The 21,420-nt window shown below is 36.3% G+C and overlaps 4 protein-coding genes and 1 long non-coding RNA gene across 5 annotated transcripts in view; 3 read left to right on the plus strand and 2 right to left on the minus strand.

The window, feature by feature from the left end:
• Positions 1–21,420, plus strand: part of LOC132901984 (uncharacterized) — a 62,227-nt gene that overhangs the window by 25,156 nt on the left and 15,651 nt on the right. The window lies entirely within an intron of this gene.
• On the plus strand, positions 12,063–14,233 carry LOC106132806 (uncharacterized). Its single transcript, XM_013332340.2, has 2 exons — positions 12,063–12,590; positions 13,390–14,233. Exons 1-2 carry the CDS (start codon positions 12,063–12,065, stop codon positions 14,206–14,208), a joined length of 1,347 nt encoding a protein of 448 aa, XP_013187794.2. The 3' UTR covers positions 14,209–14,233.
• On the minus strand, positions 12,371–14,885 carry LOC132901978 (transcription factor Adf-1-like). Its single transcript, XM_060945365.1, has 2 exons — positions 14,538–14,885; positions 12,371–13,237 (listed from the first exon to the last, which is right to left on the minus strand). Exons 1-2 carry the CDS (start codon positions 14,883–14,885, stop codon positions 12,692–12,694), a joined length of 894 nt encoding a protein of 297 aa, XP_060801348.1. The 3' UTR covers positions 12,371–12,691.
• Positions 15,745–18,246, minus strand: LOC132901967 (piggyBac transposable element-derived protein 4-like). The gene is made up of 2 exons (XM_060945345.1): positions 18,189–18,246; positions 15,745–18,061 (listed from the first exon to the last, which is right to left on the minus strand). The coding sequence occupies exon 2, from the start codon at positions 18,059–18,061 to the stop codon at positions 16,064–16,066; it is 1,998 nt and encodes a 665-aa protein (XP_060801328.1). The 5' UTR covers positions 18,189–18,246; the 3' UTR covers positions 15,745–16,063.
• Positions 18,385–20,939, plus strand: LOC132901974 (uncharacterized). Its single transcript, XM_060945359.1, has 2 exons — positions 18,385–18,572; positions 19,796–20,939. Exons 1-2 carry the CDS (start codon positions 18,385–18,387, stop codon positions 20,733–20,735), a joined length of 1,128 nt encoding a protein of 375 aa, XP_060801342.1. The 3' UTR covers positions 20,736–20,939.

Raw genomic sequence — 21,420 nt, forward strand, 5'->3', positions numbered from 1 at the left:
TAAACCTAATACAATTGTTTAGAAGACGTTCTAATTTGTTGAGATGCTCTTCAGTTAAATCCAGATAACACACATCAGCATAATCAATTATAGGCAGAAGAAGTGCTTGGGTAAGCATAATCTTCGTCTTTGTTGGAAGAAAATGTTTTAAGCGTTGCAGATAATGCAGAACACTGTAAACTTTCCGACTGGTTGCAACAACGTGTGAATCCCAATGTAAGTTGGTATCAATATGTAGGCCAAGGTTTTTAACCATCGTACTAAATTCAATAATAGTTCCGTCAAAGATCAGCGGTGGCAAGGTGTTAATGTCAATATTATTAATCTGATAGAAACTGCCAACTACTATAGCCTGACACTTTTTAACATTATTTATTTATTATTTATTACATGTTTGACATATGTCTGAGATATAGATGAAAGCTTTCTCAGTTAACAACAACCGACATATTCTCCATAAGTACTGCAATCATCCCTATTAATAGAATTTTTCATGATACTGCTTCTTCAGCCCTTCTTTCATTTTCCGTTTGACGTAAAGACCTTTTATTCTTCTTCCTCTTTTGATCTTCATATGCACAATGTTGAGATGTTGATGTGGAGGGAATGCTAAGTGGCCGCATATCTGCTTCAATATTTTGGGATTCATTTCCTCGTATACTCATAGGAGAATGATCATCTGTTTCGATTTCAATATTTTCCTCAATATTGGTGTCATTGTGAAAAAGAATTGATAATTTTTCTTTTTTCTCGTACCAAAGGATGAAGGAGAATGGAAAACTGTAGCCCGAAATCCATACATATAATAAAACTGTAACTCAACTTTGTCTGTACATTGAAGATATTTAAAAAAAAAATTATAAGGGGTCTTTTTAGGGTCAATAGAAGCCAAAACAATTTTTTTTTAGAATTTTTGTCTGTCTGTCTGTCTGTCTGTCTGTCCGTCTGTCTGTATGTTTGTACGCGCATCACGCAAAATCTACCGAACGGATCTGAACGAAATTCGGCACAGATATAGTTAGTAACCTGGATTAGAATATAGGCTACTTTTTATCCTGAAATTCTATCCCAAGGGGATGAAATAGGGGGTGCAAGTTTGTATGGAACTTCGTCATTTTTGATTTGAATCGATATAAAAAGCTATAAATAATTATACATACATACATACATATGAGCCATGAGACAGAGCCAACAGTCTTAAAAAGGCTGAATGGCCACGTTCAGCTATTTGGCTTAATGATAGAATTGAGATTCAAATAGTGACAGGTTGCTAACCCAACGCCTAAAAAAGAATCCCAAGTTTGTAAGCCTATCCCTTAGTCGCCTTTTACGACATCCATGGAAAAGAGCTGGAGTGGTCCTATTCTTTTTTGTGTTGGTGCCGGGAACCACACGGCACCATAAATAATTAATTCTTATGTTTATTATATTGAAAAATGATGATAATGATTAAAAAAATAGCATTTTATTGATTTAGTTCCCGTGGTTTAGGTATTTATTTTTTGACCACCCGATACGAGATGGCGCCTCATGAGAATTTAAGAAATAACACGATTGTAGCCGCCGGCAAAATTTTTAATTAATTAAGTTTTAATTAAGTAATTTTAGTTTCGCCAGTACTTACTTCCATTATTATACTTACCTTTTTTTGTCTTTAGAATTTATTCGTTTTTTAACAGCTGCGCCCCCGGGACTTTGCTTTTGTAGGAAAAATAAATTATGTTCTATTCCAGGCATTATTCTTCCCGTGTACGTAAGTTTCATCAAAATCTATCCAGTTGAATTTGCATGATTGAATAGCATCCTCAAACACGCACTCACGTAGGCACATCTATTTTTTTGCATAATATTAGTTTATGTCAATGCAAGGCTCTTAATCTAAGCAATCTTTTTATGGAAGCGAAATTAACGTAGGCGAAGCCGCGGGCAAAAGCTAGTTTTGAAATAAAGTGCAACTTTCCTCACTGTATAGGGGGCCATTGATGGTAAACATGTACAGATCATATGTCCTGCCAATACTGGAACTGAATATTTTAACTACAAAAAAACACAGTATTGTTCTTATGGCAATTGTGGATGCCAACTATTGTTTTCAATATGTTCATGTTGGGTGTCAGGGACGTATATCAGACGGCGGCGTTTACAAGAGTACTTCATTTTACAAAGAACTAAAAGAAAACAGATTAAAAATACCTCAACCAGAACCAATACTTGGGAGGGAAAAATCTACTCCATATGTTTTATTAGCTGATGATGCATTTGCACTAACTATTAACTGCATGAAGCCATATGCTGGCCAACTATCTCAATCACCAGAAAGGATATTTAACTATCGACTTTCAAAAGCAAGGAGAATTGTAGAAAATGCATTCGGAATAATGGCTTCTGTTTTAGGGTTTTTGGAAAACCAATACAACTAAAAGTGGAAAATGTGGAAACGATTACCAAAGCATGCACATTTATCTACACAACTATTAAAGAAAAAGTAGAACTTCACAATCACTTTATACTCCTCAGGGAAGTTCTGATACAGAGGACTTAGAAAATGGGATTATTATTAATGGAACTTGGAGACAAATTACTTGCAATGATACAGGATTAGCAGATTTACAAAGGGTTCCTGGGCCACCTCCCGATTGATGCTAAGCCTGTTCGAGAAGAATTAAAAGAATATTTTATGACACCTCAAGGAAAAGTGGAATGGCAGGACATGTATCAGTAAAGTTATTTATTGACATTTATGTTTCCTCTTGACAATGCTTATTATGAAATTATAATTAAATAATCATTATTAAAAATCAAATTAAGTTAATCTTCATTCTTACTACATAATCTTTTATTACTAATTATTTCCAAAAAGTGAAATACTTACAATTGAACTGGCTGTTCCTGAGCGAGGTTCAGTCACATCGAGTATAAACTGCAATGATTCATAAGCAAACCATTTTTTGCTTTCTTTGGTAGATCCAGAACCGCTTTTTTTATTAGTGAGACAATTGTGTTCCCTGTGGAATCGAATCGAAGGTTCTTTATTTTCTTTTTGACAGTATCTTCATCCAACTGATATTTTTGTGAAAGACCTCGTAAAACATCACGTTTCGCTCTATTGTTTTTATAATTTGAATGAAGTGTGAAGTTTTGTGGGATGTCCGTAACATCCCACAAAACTTCACTCTTTCTGTATATAGATGTTTCAGATGCTTGCAGATGTATTTGCGATGTATAAAAATCAGGCCAATCACAGCAACTTCGAAGCAGCAGAAAACACTTCAGGCGATGTTGCCGATTGCAGTGCATCAATATCTTCCAATATATGTTTCCAAATATTCTTTTTTGTCGTTTGGTCCAATTTAGTGCAAATTTTCTTCTTAGAATGAGCCCAGCACATTTTCACAATCGTTTCTTTTCCAAATACTTCACGAAATGCATTTTGTATGCTTTCCGCAGCGTCGAAAATTGCTCTTTACAGAAGATTGCTCTTTAATCCTTGAAACGTCGTTTTAAAATCAGCCTTACGTTCATTTATAGATATTGTCAGGCAAATGGGGTAAAATTTTCTGTTTTTATCAGTACTTCCGACTATCAGTACCGGAAACCCCTGCCAAATCAACTTATATGTGGCATCTGCATGCAAAATATCAGCGCTAATACATTGTTTCAACAAGTTCTTTGTAGATAAAACCATGCATTTCCCGGTGCTTAGTTATCAAATGAGAAGTTTCAGTAAGTGTTGAAGTTGGCATAATTAAATTATGGTTTTAAATTACGTATTAAGATAAAAATATGTATTGTAAAAGGTTTACAATGATTAAAGAGATTTTACAAAAAAGCAACAAGGAATTCTTCTTTCAAATAATATGACTTTTAAAAAAAGTGAAGTGATTCATATTGAAAATAATTACCTGGCTACGAATATGTCTTTTCGTCGACATGTTGATATATAATTTTGGATGCTGACCGTGCTTTGCGTGTAATCGACACGTGCTTCCACGTTCGTTTCTAGCCGGTTACTGAACAACAAATGACGTCGATTAATTTGTATGAAGTGCGTAAGTTCACTGACTTTGCATGGAAGCGTAAATACACTGGAGGGGCGTGCATTTTTAAATTAGACAATCTCTACCACACTAACACACTAAATCCTACCTACCTACCAGTTGGGGTACATTCGTACGCGTTCAAATGTGCCCCATCTAGTTCTAGGTTTACATTTTCCGGTGTGCTGGTGAAAATAATGGAATGTTTTTTTTTTTGCTAATCGTTTTGTATGAGTAGGTTTTAGACTTGGTTCTTGCGCTACGTCACTAAGAGGTACCAAGGGAGATGGACAAGTTTGACTTGTTATACTTTGATTTACACTAGCTTCACTAACAGCGCCCACTAATGCAGACGCAGGTGTTGTTTTGTTTAAATCGTCAAAGTGAGCATCATTATTGGCAAGTTCTAATATTTCCTGAGATTCTATTGGATTAGAAATATTTTCGTTGGCAGTATCACAGACGGTATCCGTTGTTCAAGAGAAGAGACTGATGCAAAAGTTTACCAAAGCTTTCAAAAGTGTTTTGGGCAGATTCCAGCGGACTTAAAGCCATTCATAGCTTTTTCAGTAGGTACTTGTGGTTCTATTAAAAGCCTTTGTATATAGGCCTACAACATCATATACCGTAATTTTGTGCCTGGGTAGTTGACCATGAAGTATTCACATTCTGTTATATGCTGTTTTTAGTGGGTCATGGAAAGTTAAATCTAAAGGTTGCATTTGGTCTATCTAAATCAGAAATATCACTGATTGAATGAATTTGTTGTGTTTGTTCGTGGTAGGATTGACTACTTAATATAGTCACGTGATGGTCTTCTACAAAATTTTCAGTATAAATATAAATATTCTCATTTGTGGACTGATTAGATTGTGAACCCATGGCATCTTTACGTTTCTGTTCAGACATAATGTTTTTCATAATCTCTTTCTTAAAATATATCCGCCGTTGTGACATAGTTAGCTGAAATTCATCGAAGATTTTTTACCGATCTTTAAAAAATCTTCGATGATTCCAGTAGGTTTTGAGTTTATTCCACACATTACAAATACACAAATTTTTCCTCTTTAATATTAGTGTGGATAAAAAGTTCAATACTAGGTAAGACCCCTGAACCCACTGCTGAAAGTGCCCCAGATTTTTGGTGACCTTTTCGTAAAATATGAGACTGACTATTAAGTAAGTACAGTAATTTACCTGTGGTCATATAAATCAGAAATATCACTGGTTGAATGAATTTCGTGGTAGGATTGACTACCTAATATAGTCACGTGATGGTCTTCTACAAAATTTTCTGTATAAATATTCTCATTTGTGGACTGATTAGATTGTGAACCCATGGCATCTTTACGTTTCTGTTCCGACATAATGTTTTTCATAATCTCTTTCTTAAAGTATATCCGCCGTTGTGAATCCATAGTTAGCTGAAATTCATCGAAGATTATTTAAAGGTTACATAGATTTATAATAATAAAACGGTTTTACTCACTTATGTTTTCCTGGGCACTTTCCCCAGTAAAACATGATGTGAGCGAAGCTGTTTTAATATGTATAATTTTAAAATGTCCCATTAAACCTTTTATACAACAAAAGGTACATCAAAACCTACTTAAAATTACCTAATTGATTTAGCACTAATTCAGTAAATAAAACGTAAATAAAGATTATGATGATACTCACCGTAGTAATTACGGGTCGGCCGTTTCGCACACAACTCAGTTATATTTAAAAACTACGCATACAACTTACTTCGTTAACCGCCGGCGTTTGACTGACGCCGCAGACGCGCGCGAGAGCGAGCGAAACATGCCTCGGTAGCGCACACAACACGATAACTACCTACATCGTGCAAAATGTGTCAAACGACATGCGTGTGTGGGGCGATGGAAAACAAAAACGGCAAAGCGACGTAGTTCAATATTACCTTAGAAATCAAAATGGGTCAAGCGACCATATCCTATAAAAAGCTAAAAGGCAAATTGGCGCAATCGCCTCTGATTTTCAAAAAAGTATGATGCAATCTAATCAAGGCGTATGGCCTTGACACAAAAATTATGATAAAAGTCAAAAAGGTTTAAGTGGCAGGTCCAAAAATTTACCCAAATCTTTGTCGTTTAGATCAATGATCGCCAAAATAAGACCCTTTTTAGCGGGTGTCAAGCGCCAAAAAAATGCTCAGAAAAATTTGAGAGTGAGCTCAAACGACGGAGAAAAATTGGCAGATTCCAAATATGTATATAACTCAATATCGCAAAAAATGTCGCTTGACACTTTTTGCGATAATTGATTAGGAAGAATAGAGAAAAAAGCTCTTTTCGAAAACAATTCTTTAAAAATTAAACGATCGAGGACAAGTGAACATAAACTAATATTATTCGATAGTATAACTACATACATACTTGTGTATACCTATGTATTGCTTATAACAACTATCGGGTATAACGTCGGAAACTATACGGTCCCTTCAATGTCGCTATAATAGGTTTTGACTGTATATTTTTATTTACATTCTCAATTGGCTTATCTACACTTCTACACTAATATTATAAAGAGGAAAACTTTGTTTGTTTGGTTGTAATGAATAGGCTCAAAAACTACTGGACCGATTTTAAAAATTCTTTCACCATTCGAAAGCTACATTACCCACGAGTAACATAGACTATATTTTATTTTGGAAAAAATAGGGTTCCGTAATAATATATAAAAATAATTGGCAAAACAGCGTTTGCCGGGTCAGCTAGTGTCAAATATAGTTGAATCTGAACATTTTCCATGTGAACCGACATCAACAAATATGTACTTGTAGTTGGAGTCACAGGCGGCTAGCAAATTCATAGAGAAATACGAGTACTTTTTGTAGTTAAAATATAGAGAGCCGCTATGACACGGCTTTATCATCCTATTATGTTTGCCGTCCACTGCACCTATACAATTAGGAAAGGATCAGCATTTTCTAGAGAGCCTTTGCTAATGTTTTCCCAGTCTTCTGTTTGTAGTAGTAGTAGCTAGTATGATATCAGCCTAAGATAAGTTTCAAGATTTTTTGTTTTTTGTACTAGTATTACTTTGATACTTTTCTGTTACACATATGTGTACCTCGGTATCTTATATTACCTTTTTTTAATGTATGTATGGATGTTTCAGGAGCTCAATGACGAAGAAATAGAAAGATTATTGAATGAAAGTGATTTCGATTTCTCTGGAGATGATGACGACGAGAGTTTGCCTCCAGAAGTGAGCGAAGCTGTTTTAATATGTATAATTTTAAAATGTCCCATTAAACCTTTTATACAACAAAAGGTACATCAAAACCTACTTAAAATTACCTAATTGATTTAGCACTAATTCAGTAAATAAAACGTAAATAAAGATTATGATGATACTCACCGTAGTAATTACGGGTCGGCCGTTTCGCACACAACTCAGTTATATTTAAAAACTACGCATACAACTTACTTCGTTAACCGCCGGCGTTTGACTGACGCCGCAGACGCGCGCGAGAGCGAGCGAAACATGCCTCGGTAGCGCACACAACACGATAACTACCTACATCGTGCAAAATGTGTCAAACGACATGCGTGTGTGGGGCGATGGAAAACAAAAACGGCAAAGCGACGTAGTTCAATATTACCTTAGAAATCAAAATGGGTCAAGCGACCATATCCTATAAAAAGCTAAAAGGCAAATTGGCGCAATCGCCTCTGATTTTCAAAAAAGTATGATGCAATCTAATCAAGGCGTATGGCCTTGACACAAAAATTATGATAAAAGTCAAAAAGGTTTAAGTGGCAGGTCCAAAAATTTACCCAAATCTTTGTCGTTTAGATCAATGATCGCCAAAATAAGACCCTTTTTAGCGGGTGTCAAGCGCCAAAAAAATGCTCAGAAAAATTTGAGAGTGAGCTCAAACGACGGAGAAAAATTGGCAGATTCCAAATATGTATATAACTCAATATCGCAAAAAATGTCGCTTGACACTTTTTGCGATAATTGATTAGGAAGAATAGAGAAAAAAGCTCTTTTCGAAAACAATTCTTTAAAAATTAAACGATCGAGGACAAGTGAACATAAACTAATATTATTCGATAGTATAACTACATACATACTTGTGTATACCTATGTATTGCTTATAACAACTATCGGGTATAACGTCGGAAACTATACGGTCCCTTCAATGTCGCTATAATAGGTTTTGACTGTATATTTTTATTTACATTCTCAATTGGCTTATCTACACTTCTACACTAATATTATAAAGAGGAAAACTTTGTTTGTTTGGTTGTAATGAATAGGCTCAAAAACTACTGGACCGATTTTAAAAATTCTTTCACCATTCGAAAGCTACATTACCCACGAGTAACATAGACTATATTTTATTTTGGAAAAAATAGGGTTCCGTAATAATATATAAAAATAATTGGCAAAACAGCGTTTGCCGGGTCAGCTAGTGTCAAATATAGTTGAATCTGAACATTTTCCATGTGAACCGACATCAACAAATATGTACTTGTAGTTGGAGTCACAGGCGGCTAGCAAATTCATAGAGAAATACTCGTACTTTTTGTAGTTAAAATATAGAGAGCCGCTATGACACGGCTTTATCATCCTATTATGTTTGCCGTCCACTGCACCTATACAATTAGGAAAGGATCAGCATTTTCTAGAGAGCCTTTGCTAATGTTTTCCCAGTCTTCTGTTTGTAGTAGTAGTAGCTAGTATGATATCAGCCTAAGATAAGTTTCAAGATTTTTTGTTTTTTGTACTAGTATTACTTTGATACTTTTCTGTTACACATATGTGTACCTCGGTATCTTATATTACCTTTTTTTAATGTATGTATGGATGTTTCAGGAGCTCAATGACGAAGAAATAGAAAGATTATTGAATGAAAGTGATTTCGATTTCTCTGGAGATGATGACGACGAGAGTTTGCCTCCAGAAGTTCAAAACCTTTAGCAGCTGGAGGAGCCATCTGAAGAACATACGGAAGAATTGGTGCAAAGTTCATCACGATTGTTTTGGCTTACTAAGATGTCATGCCGAGGTCCAGTCCAGATATAGCGGATGATGAACTGGTTTCCCAGGGCACCTCTGAATAAATGTGCTTTTTGAATATCTGAGGCATGATTTTAGGGATTTAGTAGCCGAGCAGACAAATTTGTACTCGATACAAAAACGTGATCTTAGATCAGTTATACAAATTCTTTTGAATTGATATGCTTCTCGGGTGTACTATTGATGATCGGGACACTAAGTATCCTCAGGGTAAGCTCTACTGGAATAGAGATTTGTGCGTGCCGATTATTCGCGAGACGATCACCCGGCAACGCTTCTATGAGCTTCGCAATTTTATTCACTTCACGAATGCAGAACTAGCCAATATAACTAGCCGACAAACTGTGAAAAATACGACCGCTCATAGAGTCCATCCTTTGGAAATGTCACAAATTATCACACTCAAAACATATGTCGATAGATCAGCAGATGATTCCCTTTTCCGGAATATCATCTTCTCACAACCGATACCAGAGGTGAGGCTAGACAATGTAGGGCATCTGCCTTGTTATGTTGAAGCGAAATTTGCGTCAAAATGTAGGCACCCGACATGTACGGTCGCGTTCATAATTGCAGTCATAGTTCGCAAAACTTTATAGCTTGCACCAATGCTATCACTCACACATTCACACAAATAACACAATAAACAACAAGCGGTGAAACGTTGGGTAACGCGCCATCAAGAAGAGGGTAGTCTAAAAAGTCGACCGCGCAGCGACCGTCGTCCGCTAATAATCAACACAGCGACACGCCACACAGCGGAGATCCATGGTGGAACAGTACGAAAATAATAGCTTCATACCGACCAGAATATTTGCGGAACAGTTCGACACATTAGTGGTTACTGTTCGTCGAGTTTTCATCGTGAGGGACTACACAACAGGCAGCCAGCAAGAAAGCCGTATTTATCCGAAATAAATAAGCAAAGACGTTTAGAATTTGCTCGGCAGTATTTGGATTTTTACTGGAAAGAAGCGATATTTACGGACGAAAAGTTCGTTTATGTCATCACAACACGGTAGGCTTCATTTATGGCGAAGAAATGCAACTCTGTATGAAGAAAAAAATATAGTGCCAAATATGGAGTCTGGACACATATCTATAAATATGTGGGGCTGGATGAGTGCTGCTGGACCTGGGGAGCAGGTGTGGATAGCAGGACGCGCTACAGCTGCTCATTATGTGCAAGTGCTGCAAGAAACCATGTTACCAACTGTGCGGTGTATTTATACGATTGATGATAAGCCAATAATATCATTTGTGCAAGACAACTGCCCTGTGCATCGAGTCCATATAGTGCGTGAAAGGTTCTGCCAATTTATATTAAAAGTACTAATTATTTGGATAGTATTTTAAGGACAGCTTCAATATCTTTTCTTTATGAAAACGAATAATTAAGCTGTAACCTTAATAACAGGAGATAAGTGGATAATACAATTAGTGTAATATACTATATATGTATAGCTTTATATAATCATCAATATGTAAATAAAACTATAGGTAAACTGTTTTAATAAAATTTACTAATTTTAATTATTGAATGTTTTATTTTGCTCCCTCTTTATTAAATAAATTATATAAATAAATTTAATATTTCTTGCTTATTTCCGTGTTTGAAGACACGGGTAGGTATTGTAATTCTTAGATATCAGTTAGTTAGTCAGTCAGTTACCTAGTTCAAATGGCACCTTGAAACATTAAAAATTGTCAGTAAAAAAATTAAAAAAAAAATCCTTGAATATCTTCGGAATCCAAGTAACGCTAGTAACTAGAACAAGCGAGTGTGAGCAAGCGAGATTATCTAAATATCTTAGATCTCACTTGCTCACACGAAATAATAAAATTGCTACCCAATAACTTTCAAAGGAACCACTACCTATGTTAGGGTCGTGTGCAGACAAACTTTCAACCTTATTGAAATGACATAAGTCTGGCAGTCGCAGGCTTCCCTCTATAGGCAAATCCTATGCAAATAATGAGAGACGACGATATCTCGATCGACAATTATCGGGCCCAGTTCGGCCATCGTTGATTACCGTCTCTTTCTGTTTTGTTATGTTATATGTCAAAGAATAATAGACTGTTTTCCTTAGTAATCATTGGTATTAAAGACCGTATTCATTTGAAGGAATATTTATTCTTTTTAAATATGCATGTGTGTGTGTATCTAGTGGAACCTCAGTGCACGCTATTTTAACCCGTAAGAATTTTAAAACTATGACTGCAGATATGAACGCGATCGTACCTCACGCTGCCGCACCATGTGCGTAAAATGTAACATGTACCTATGTGTGCTAAAAAACAACTGCTTCAAAAGTTATGTGAGTGAGTGCCGCCAAGACAAGAATAAGGGAACTACAAAGGGTTCAAAATAAAGTAATTAAAGCACTATTCTGTTACCCATACCTAACATCAACTCTTAAAATATTCAAGGAGACAAACATAATGAGCATTCGACAACTTTATTTATACAGTACTTGCATTTTAATAAAAACGATCATCAGTAAAACCATTCACACCAATATATCTTTTATTAAAAGATCACAAGTCTCTAAGCGTAGTTTACGTCGTCCTAGTTTGCTTGTTTTGCAGAGAGCACGCACCAAACATAAACAAAAAAATATTACCTTTGAAGGAGCACTCATAACAAATTACCTCCACGTATAAAAAATATAGAACTCCCCACAATCTTGCAAATCCGAGTTACGTGACTATATTATTAAAAACTGCTCACTCTATGAGAATTAGTTTTTAGTATTTGTTTGTTCTTTGCTTTATTCTTTGTGCTTGTTATCGTTCAACCAAAAAAAAAATGTATAATTTACCCTGGATATTACCCTTAATTTAATACGGGACTGCTGTTTAGTTTTAAGAACTTTTATCTCTTTTGTTCTCATGTAAGTGGATTTTTGTAATCTTTTTTGAGAATAAATTCTTTAAACCTAAAGCCACGGATACACTAGGGGACAAATGGAGCAACATGTTGCGGAACATGTTGCTCAACAACTACGTGGAATGTGCCGAGATACATGTCGCGGAACATTTTGTCGACCACACTTCTCAGTGTTTATAGAAATGTCGCCCGAGGAGGTTGTGGCTATTAGTGCTGCGTACATAGTAATTATATCGAGTGTGTTGAAACGTAAGAGAAAGAGAAGGTGGTGGATGCGGAATTTCTTATTACAACGAGAAAGAAGAGTAAATATTCTAAGTGATCTCCGAATGTCTGACGGATCGTTTGTGAATTTTACTCGCATGTCATCATCTGATTTTGAAACTTTGTTGCAAATGATCGCATCTTCCATAGCCAAACAGGATACAATATTACGAAACGCTATTAGTCCTCATATCAGACTTGCCATTACATTGAGGTACTTGTCGACTGGAGATTCTTATGCTTCTTTGTCGTACACTTTTCGAGTGTCAAAACAACTGATACGTAAAATAGTACCAGAAGTTTGTAAAGAACTGATAAATAAATTGAAGATATGTGTAAAGGTAAGTTAAAGAAAACGCATATATTTTATTTATAATTGTATTTTAATCTTCAGTAAAATAAATTTTAAAGAGTACGAGATGGATATAGCGACCAACGTAAATTAATTAGTATTAGTGCCATCAATGCTATTAGTGTTCGAGGAATCCATAGTTTCAAGTATATCTTGTATAATATGCTCTTCAGAAGGCTCGGGGCTAATATCACTGGATGCAGTGCTATAGCCCTGTTGAACAACTGGCTGGCTTTGATTATTATAAATTGTACGGTATTTTCCTAAGCGTGCATCTAATAAAATATTATTAATATAATATTTAGCCATAATTACACTGTGTTCGTCATTTAATGCACGTAACTCAGTTCCTACGTACTGTCCATAAACATCGAATTCATCTCGGGACATCATTCTGTTTTTAGCAGCATGCAGAACTTCATAAGCCTCCTCTAATCTATCTTCATTGGGGTGGCTCCTCTTGCGAGTTGGTCGCGACGATGAAGGTGTTGGTGCAGGGGTTGTAGGTTGCTCTGCTTGATCAATGGTAGATTGCGATTCTAGTTGATGAGGAGATTGAAATTCTGGAACGGTAGATTGAGACTGTAGAACGACATCTTCATCCGGAGACGAAATCGTGTTTTGGCTTTGTGGACTCTGAAAAATTAATGATATAAATATTAAATCAATTATTATAATAAGGATAGACTATAAAACACGTATTGTATTATTTCAAACATCTGTTAGACATGAATCCTTAATTATTAGTACGTAAAAATAGTATTTAATGTTTAATAATTTCTTTACAGGTCCCAGCTACTGCAAATGAATGGAAAGCCAAGGCTAGAAGCTTTGAAAATATATGGAATTTTCCGCATTGCGTTGGATCTATAGACGGTAAACACGTTTTGATCCAAGCTCCTTCGAATTCTGGAAGTGACTATTTTAACTATAAAGAACAATTTAGTATTGTCCTATTGGGTATTGTCGATGCAAATTACAATTTTATCTATGCAAATTGTGGTGCTAAAGAAAAATCTTCTGACAGTGGAGTATTCCAAGAGACTGCTTTTTATAAAGCTTTGGCTGATAACCAACTCAACTGGCCGACTCCAGACCCAATACGACAAGATGGGCCGAATATGCCTTACGTACTTGTAGGAGACAGCGCCTTTGCACTGACAGAAAACATGATGAAGCCATATCCCGGTAATCATGACGTGGGTACAACAAGACGCATTTTCAACTATCGACTGTCAAGAGCTAGAAGAATTGTCGAAAATGTGTTCGGTATCTTAGGTGTTGTATTTCGTATATTCCGAACTCCCATAACCATCCTACCCTGTAATGCTGAACTTGTTGTAATGGCGTGCATATACCTCCATAATTTTTTAAGGCGAAATAGTCAATCGAGATCACTGTACAACCCACATGGAACTTTTGATTCTGAAAATGTGGATCACGATATTTTAGAAGGATCTTGGCGCAGAGAAGCTGGCTCTGTTAATATGTCGAATTTAAATGCTATGGGACGACGCTACCCTGAATCTGCTATGGAAATAAGAAACAAATTTGCTGAATATTTCATGAGTGAAGAAGGACGTGTTCCCTGGCAGAATAATTTTTAAATGAATAAACTAGTATTGTACTATATTTTTTCTTTTAATGTTATTGAACAACGTCAATCCTTTTAGAAGTGAAGTCTTGTGGGTGAGGTGTGTACAAATCTTAGTTAATGTAAATAATACATATTATATTAGTAGTGATAAGGTGAAATAATAATAAAATAAGTGATAAGATAAAAAAATACAGCATCATATGGCTAGAAAAAAGGAAATAGAAATAGAAGAAAGTTTAAATTAATAAATTAAGTATGTATAAATTTAGCTACCCGTGCGAAGCCGGGGCGGGCCGCTAGTAAATATAAATAAATTAGAAATAAAAAAGCATAACTTACGTTTGTGTCCAAAGTGTCCAAGCTTCCAGACGTTGTGGCTCCCTTTAGCAAAAATTTCATTGCATCATACGCAAACCATGCACTGGACTTCACGTCCTCTCGTCCACTGCCAGTAGTTTTTGACGATTTCACTTTCTTCCTTTCTCGGACAAATTGCGAACGCAGGGTATGTACTTTGGCTTCTATTTCTTTTCTAGGCAATTTAAGCGCCTTGGCAATATCCTCCCATGCATCATTTTTCTTTATTTTATTTCGATAGTCACGGTGTGAAGTATCCCATAACAAGTCACGACTTTCGTAAAGCTCAATAAGCAAAAGCACGGTATCATTTCCCCACACAACAGACATTTTAAAGGCACGTTGCGTACGCGACTATACTCGGTGACAAATGCCGCAACACTGACGCGGGACACATGCGCTCGCTCACGAGGCGGGAGCAAGCAACATGCCCCGCGTCACGTACAATGTTGTGGGTCATGTTGCGGGACACTATGCAACGTTGCAGCGTCACGTATATTTTGTGTTGCGCGTCATGTTGCGGGACAAAATGTTCCCTAGTGTATCCGGGGCTTAAAGTTATCACACTAACAAGAACTTTGGTCCTTGTTAATGTGGTAAGGCGATTAACACACTGCCCCGCATCATGCTGCATATTGCGTGTCGACGCACCTACGCGCGTTCCTGCGGGAGTGCAGATCTGCATCATCGTGCGGGTTTTTTGCGCACTCACGCGCGTAGGTGTGTTTTGTAGATTCACGCACGGCGGCTCTCATTTATTCGCCGTTCTCTGTGGTGGTCGTGCAGTACTGAGCATCACGATAGTCTTGATAAAAATGATTAATAGTGTGGAACTTATTCATGACGCTGCCATTATACTAACTGTTTGGTATTTGTATGGTCGAATTAAAAGAAATCGTGCCCATAGAAGATACTGGGTACAACCTTATTTACAAACAAGATCTTTAACCTTTAACTACCGTAGTGACCAAATTGGTAAACAAGTACCGTGGTGGTGTCTGGTAGACGTAATATTCAAAACGGTTTTTCTAAAAAAACTTACCTTTCCTGATTTGACTGACCATACCTATGAATTAGAAGGCTATTGGTAAATAAAATAATATAAATATAATAAGAATAACTTTTATTCTAAAAGTTTTAACACAAACCACACTATTTGAGATCAAAAATTTTCTTTTTTAATGGCACTGACATTGAATCACATTATTTCAAAAATAGAAAGTAGTAACTATGTTAAACATATATTTTCCTAATATTTAAACTTCAAACATTAGGATATACTGAGAAAAACTAGCCTAAAATATACTACAAAAAAAATCACAAGGTTTAAAGTCTCATTATTTTGTATGATCACTTAACAATATTTTAATACTAAGTAATTCTTTGTACTCGATCAGTCTTGCATTAATTTTCTATAATGAAGTCTTATATATTAGTCTTTTATCAAATACTTAACAGTAAATGTAGGAAATTAAAGGAAATAACAATAAAAAATACAAATTAGCACCTTATTTGCAGTCATTGCAAATCTGATTACAGCAACTCAGGCACATAGGTGTTGAACAGATACAACAAAAATATTTTGTTCGTCTTCTCATTTTACTTGGGCATATGGCACAAGTTTTTCGTACTTCAAGGGCTCCTGAAGTCGAAGCTGTCGAAGGAGCGGGGGGCATATTTGCTTTTCCAATTATTCTTTGAATAGTGAACCTCAGTTCTCTTGGAATTCTATCATTGTAAACTCTCAACTTGAGTTGAGGCAAAACTAATTCGCGAGCTAAACTGCGCAAAAAATCTCCTCGATTCATAGGTTTTGTATTTTCGCAATTTTCGCAATCTTTATATAATATATATGCATTGACACCACTCATGTCAAGCAGCCGATAAAATATAACCATTGGCCAACGTCTAGTTCTACGAGAGCAAGAGTAGTTGGCACATTTCTTGTCTACCTCGTCAACACCTCCTTTTGTGTGATTATAATCAATGATTATCGCAGGTTTCTGCGTATCCAAATCAGTCTCCTTATTATGGTGCATTGATGAAATAACCAAAACAACTCTATTCGGTTTTGGAACGTAAGATATAATTGTAATGTCCTTTGTAAATCCGTATAATACTTCTCCAACTTTCCTATTCTTTGCGGCCTGAAATTCTGGTGGGATTTCTCTTTTATTTTTCTTCAGTGTACCTAAATATGTAAGTCCTCTCTCAGTCAAGCATTCCACAGCTTCAATTGAAGAAAAATAATTATCAGCGGTGACATTTCGGTGGGTACCTTCGATAACTTTGCACAAATGTAACAAACTTTGAGTTGGCACCCCCAGTTTCTTTTCTGATTCAGTGAGTCCTTCTCCATCCGACCCTTTTCCATAATAGATATAAGCGTTGTAAATGTAAAAAGTTCGAGCGTCAACTAAAAGAAGCATTTTTATTCCATATTTAGCTGGTTTACTCGGTAAGTAAATTATGAATTTGCATCTTCCTCTAAACGCTATTAACATTTCGTCAATATAGACGTGTGTTCCAAGCGTGTAGTTACTTTGGCAATTCTGTATAAACTTCTGTAATATTTCTGATATAGCTGCTATTTTATCTGTAAGTAATCTAGATGCACGTGTATCAGCATCATCAAATCGAAGACAGTGTAATAGAACCAAGAAGCGATGCTTGCTCATAACACATCGAAAAATTTCTCTACCGGAGCCATCAGTGGCAAAAATGAAGTCTGAATTTTCCCTATTGGATTTAAAAACAGCAGTATAATATAAAAAACCAAAAAAGGCCCTCATTTCAATTTCAGTAGTTGCACGAAGTTCGGATTTACCTTGATCTTTGTATTTCGCTCTGTAGCCTTCAATTTTTTTGTTTGTAAATGTAACAATTAAAGTAAGCATGTCATTTGTTATAAAAAGTTCCCAAAGCTCCGTTAGATTATTAAATGTTGATGGTGCCAGTCTTCTTGACATGTGAACTACATTGTGTAGTTGTGTTCGCGTATTACGGGCAATTGGCTCTACAGAAGACCACTTATAACGATTTCGGCCATAGTAGTTGCGTGGTGGAATCTCGGAAGGCTGAGTTACGGGTTGAGGTACTTGAGTGTGGCATTGAGCATCGGATTGAGGTACTTGACTGAGGCATAAATAACTGTCGCCAATATTTTGAGGAGAAATATTAACTTCAACATCCATACCTGATTCTATGGAAGCCTCGGGTAACAGTAAGTTAACATCACCAGCCATATTTTGATTTTCTTGAGTGTTCATGTCAGAAATATCCTCAGCCTCTAACTCCGACTGCTCAGAATTCGTATCCTCACCTTCTTCGAGTACAAAATTAGGATCTGCATCGCTGTCATCGAACTGGCTAAAATCTGAATCTGTATCTTCCTGTTCCATCACGCTGAGTACAGAAGTTTCTAAACTTTTTATAGGAATGACATGTCGGTTCTTTTCAGTTTGACATTTTCTTTTTCTGGATGATGATCCCTCAGATTCAGACATCTGAAAAAATATCATTAATATTATAGCATATTTACCGTTGTTACGACTGCAAGACGTTAAGGCAAAAATTCATAAACACCGCGCAGACATCATTCAGACGTTAAGAAAAGATAACATTAATACCGACCTTGCGTCCGTGAGACGTCGAGTGCAGCGTGGCGGGAAACGTGTGCACCTTACGCGCTCTGGCGCCACACTGCGGGACAGCGTACAGGGAGGGGGGAAGGTACTGTGAGGGACGAGGGTGTATCCACCGGCCAAAATATGAATGCGAAAAGGTATGGCAACGTCTGTGAGACGTCACTACGGTAGTTAAAGGTTAAATGGGTCATTTGTTCAAAATTATTGGGACCTTAGAAAATATGAAGAGAAGTTCTTCAACTATACGCGTATGTCAACAACATCTTTTGATTATTTGCTCAGCAAAATTCGAACAGGTAGGTATTAGTGGAAGAGATACAAATTTTCGTCTTTGTATTACGCCAGAAGAGAAGCTTTGGGTAACATTGAGGTAAGTAAATAATTTCAATTTTCTAAATACATATTAAGTTAACTATATCGATATTATTATAGTTAAACCCAGGCTATTATATACGAATAAAACTAGTGATTTTGATTTATTGTGCGTTTATTTATCAAAATTTGTACTGCAGTCACTGTTATAAAATATTAATTAGTACTTATCTAATACACATCAGTCTACTATTATAATCACAGCTTTCATTCTTGGGAGTGTTTAGATACTTACTTGCTTATCACAATTAGATAGTACCACTAAACAGATATTCTACTTATTTTTAATGACTCTACTAATCACAGCTTTAATTTCTAAAATCACAAATAACTACCTTCTTGCTAATCACAATTATGAGATCCCAGTAATATTTATTTTGTTAACTTTTGTACCTTATATCTTAAGTTTTTTTTTGTAGCGTATTAAGAAGTGTTAATTTTCGAACAATGGTAAAAGTTCAGATTCCTCGGAATTTTGAGTATTTACGGACATTGGAGAGATTTGATCTTCCATTGCCAATGTGGTGTTTTCCACAAGTGATTGCTGATTATTGGGAAAGTTTCTTTCAATATATTCTTCAGCTGGTAGATTAAAACTGGATGAGGAGGGCTGATTACTTGGACGCCTATTTTCCGTACATTCTCTGTGAGGTTTAGTGTAGTAACCACCATATTGATTTGAATAAGTGCCGTATTCATAATAATCGGCGCCTTGTACTTGTTGGAAATTGCCTTCCTCACTTTGTGCTTCCAAGATACATTTTATTATATTTATCTTTATCCTTGGCTTTAATCTTTGAGGCACCCTTTTAAAATCGTCAACCAATGACAACATAAATTGTCGATCAGAATCTTCTTCATCAGTCTTTTGTTGCAACGTAGATTTTAAAACGTTCAAAAGTTCACTACCAATTTTATCTGTTGGGTCACTGTTTTTGGTTTTCTTTGGTTTCGGTGGAATTATGTTACTACCCTGTTGCTCTTCAACTGGGTCATTGTTTTCTTGATTTGCCATACTGTTGTGCGTTTTATTCATTGATACTACTGGTAAGAGAAACAAGAGTTGATTATAATATTTGTATTTTTTATGCGTAGCAGCTGATCCGCTTTTGGTAGTAGCTAGTTCCCGCCGTTGTTTAACAAAACCATCACGAAGCGTTCTCCACCTTTTTTGAAGTAATGTTCCTAAAACAAAATAAAAAAAAAACTGTTATATTTCAGATACTTAGCAAGTGGTTGCTCGTTTACTGAGCTTCACTTCAGCCACAGAATAGGATTATCAACCATCAGAAAAATCGTGGAAGACGTTTGCACAGCCATTTGGGACATCATGAGAGCAGAATGTTTTCCTGAGCTCACGACTGAAGCGTGGTTAAGCATAGCTGAAGGTTTCCAACAACGGGCAAATTTTCCTCATGTGATTGGAGCTATTGATGGAAAACATGTCAGAGTTTACAAACCATCCTTAACAGGATCATTGTATTACAATTACAAACATTTTTTTTCAATATTGTTAGTAGCCATTTGTGATTCTAATTATAAATTCATTTTCATCGATGTTGGTGCGTATGGTAAATGTAGCGATAGTACTGTTTTTCAGAATTCAATATTTTACAAAAAACTTAGGGAATTTAATCTTAATATACCAAAAGAATCGAATATTCCGGGAGTTCCCAATGATCTGCCATATTTTTTCATAGGCGATGAAGCTTTTAGCATTTCTGAACACATATTAAGGCCATATCCGGGGACCAACTTGAATTTTACTAAAAGAATATTTAACTATCGTCTGAGCCGAGCGCGCAGGTATATAGAATGTGCATTTGGAATGTTAACTCACAAATGGCGAATATTTCAACGACCATTAGATGTTAACGTAAATTTGGCAATAAAAATTATCAAAGCGTGCTGTTTGCTTCACAATTTCGTAAGAGAAAGGCATGGTGTTAATTTCAACGAAATAGTATTCAATGGTGATACAGAGGGTATGTGCGAAATTCCGAGGGCTAGACTTCTATCAGGTACACGCGGCAGTAATGCAAGGAATAATTTAGCTGATTTTTTGTTAATATTGACCCTTTGCCGTGGCAAAACAAATATGCTTAAACTAGCTGCAGCGTTCATAATTGTAATTTACCTATCATTATCTTGTAATGAATAAAAAAATTAAAACAACTTACCGTTCTTTTTTTTTTCTTCAACCGATGCATTATTATCAGTAAATATATTTATTACTTCCTCCCATTGTTTCACCTTCTGCGCTCTGTCACTGTATTCATCACATTTCATATTCCAGATAGCTGGGTGGTTTTCGATTTCAAATATAAATCGATCGATATCGAGATCCATTTTCAAACACACACGTCACGCCCATTCAAAATCACGCGCGGCACTGCGACTGCGGGATTCGGTGTGCCATACCTTGCGTCTCGCCCCGCACCTACGCGCGGGGGTGCATGTTTCTCCGCGTGTATGCGCGTGATCCGCATGAACGTGCGTGGATGCATTTTCTGTGTGTTAGACTGTGCGTGTTTTCCATACAAACGGAGATACTTACAAGCAACGTTCGAACACGCATTCACGCGCTACGCTGCGTGGTGCGGGGCAGTGTGTTAATCGCCTAATCGTGAAATCCATAAACGTTTTAGCGCCTCATCTTCCACCTGTGAATTCTTTGCTAACTGCGCCATGCATCGCAGTAATTGCGACGGTTTCTGAGTCCCCAAATCTATCTCTTTTACTAATTTATTAAATTGGCATTGTGCACTTTTCTTCATAAGCGACCAACAATCTATTTTTGAGCGTTTCATATTTGTTTTCTGCAGGGGGGGGGCGTCATAATTAAA

This window comes from Amyelois transitella, chromosome 8, assembly GCF_032362555.1.
Source record: "Amyelois transitella isolate CPQ chromosome 8, ilAmyTran1.1, whole genome shotgun sequence".
Taxonomy (NCBI): Eukaryota; Metazoa; Arthropoda; class Insecta; order Lepidoptera; family Pyralidae; genus Amyelois; species Amyelois transitella.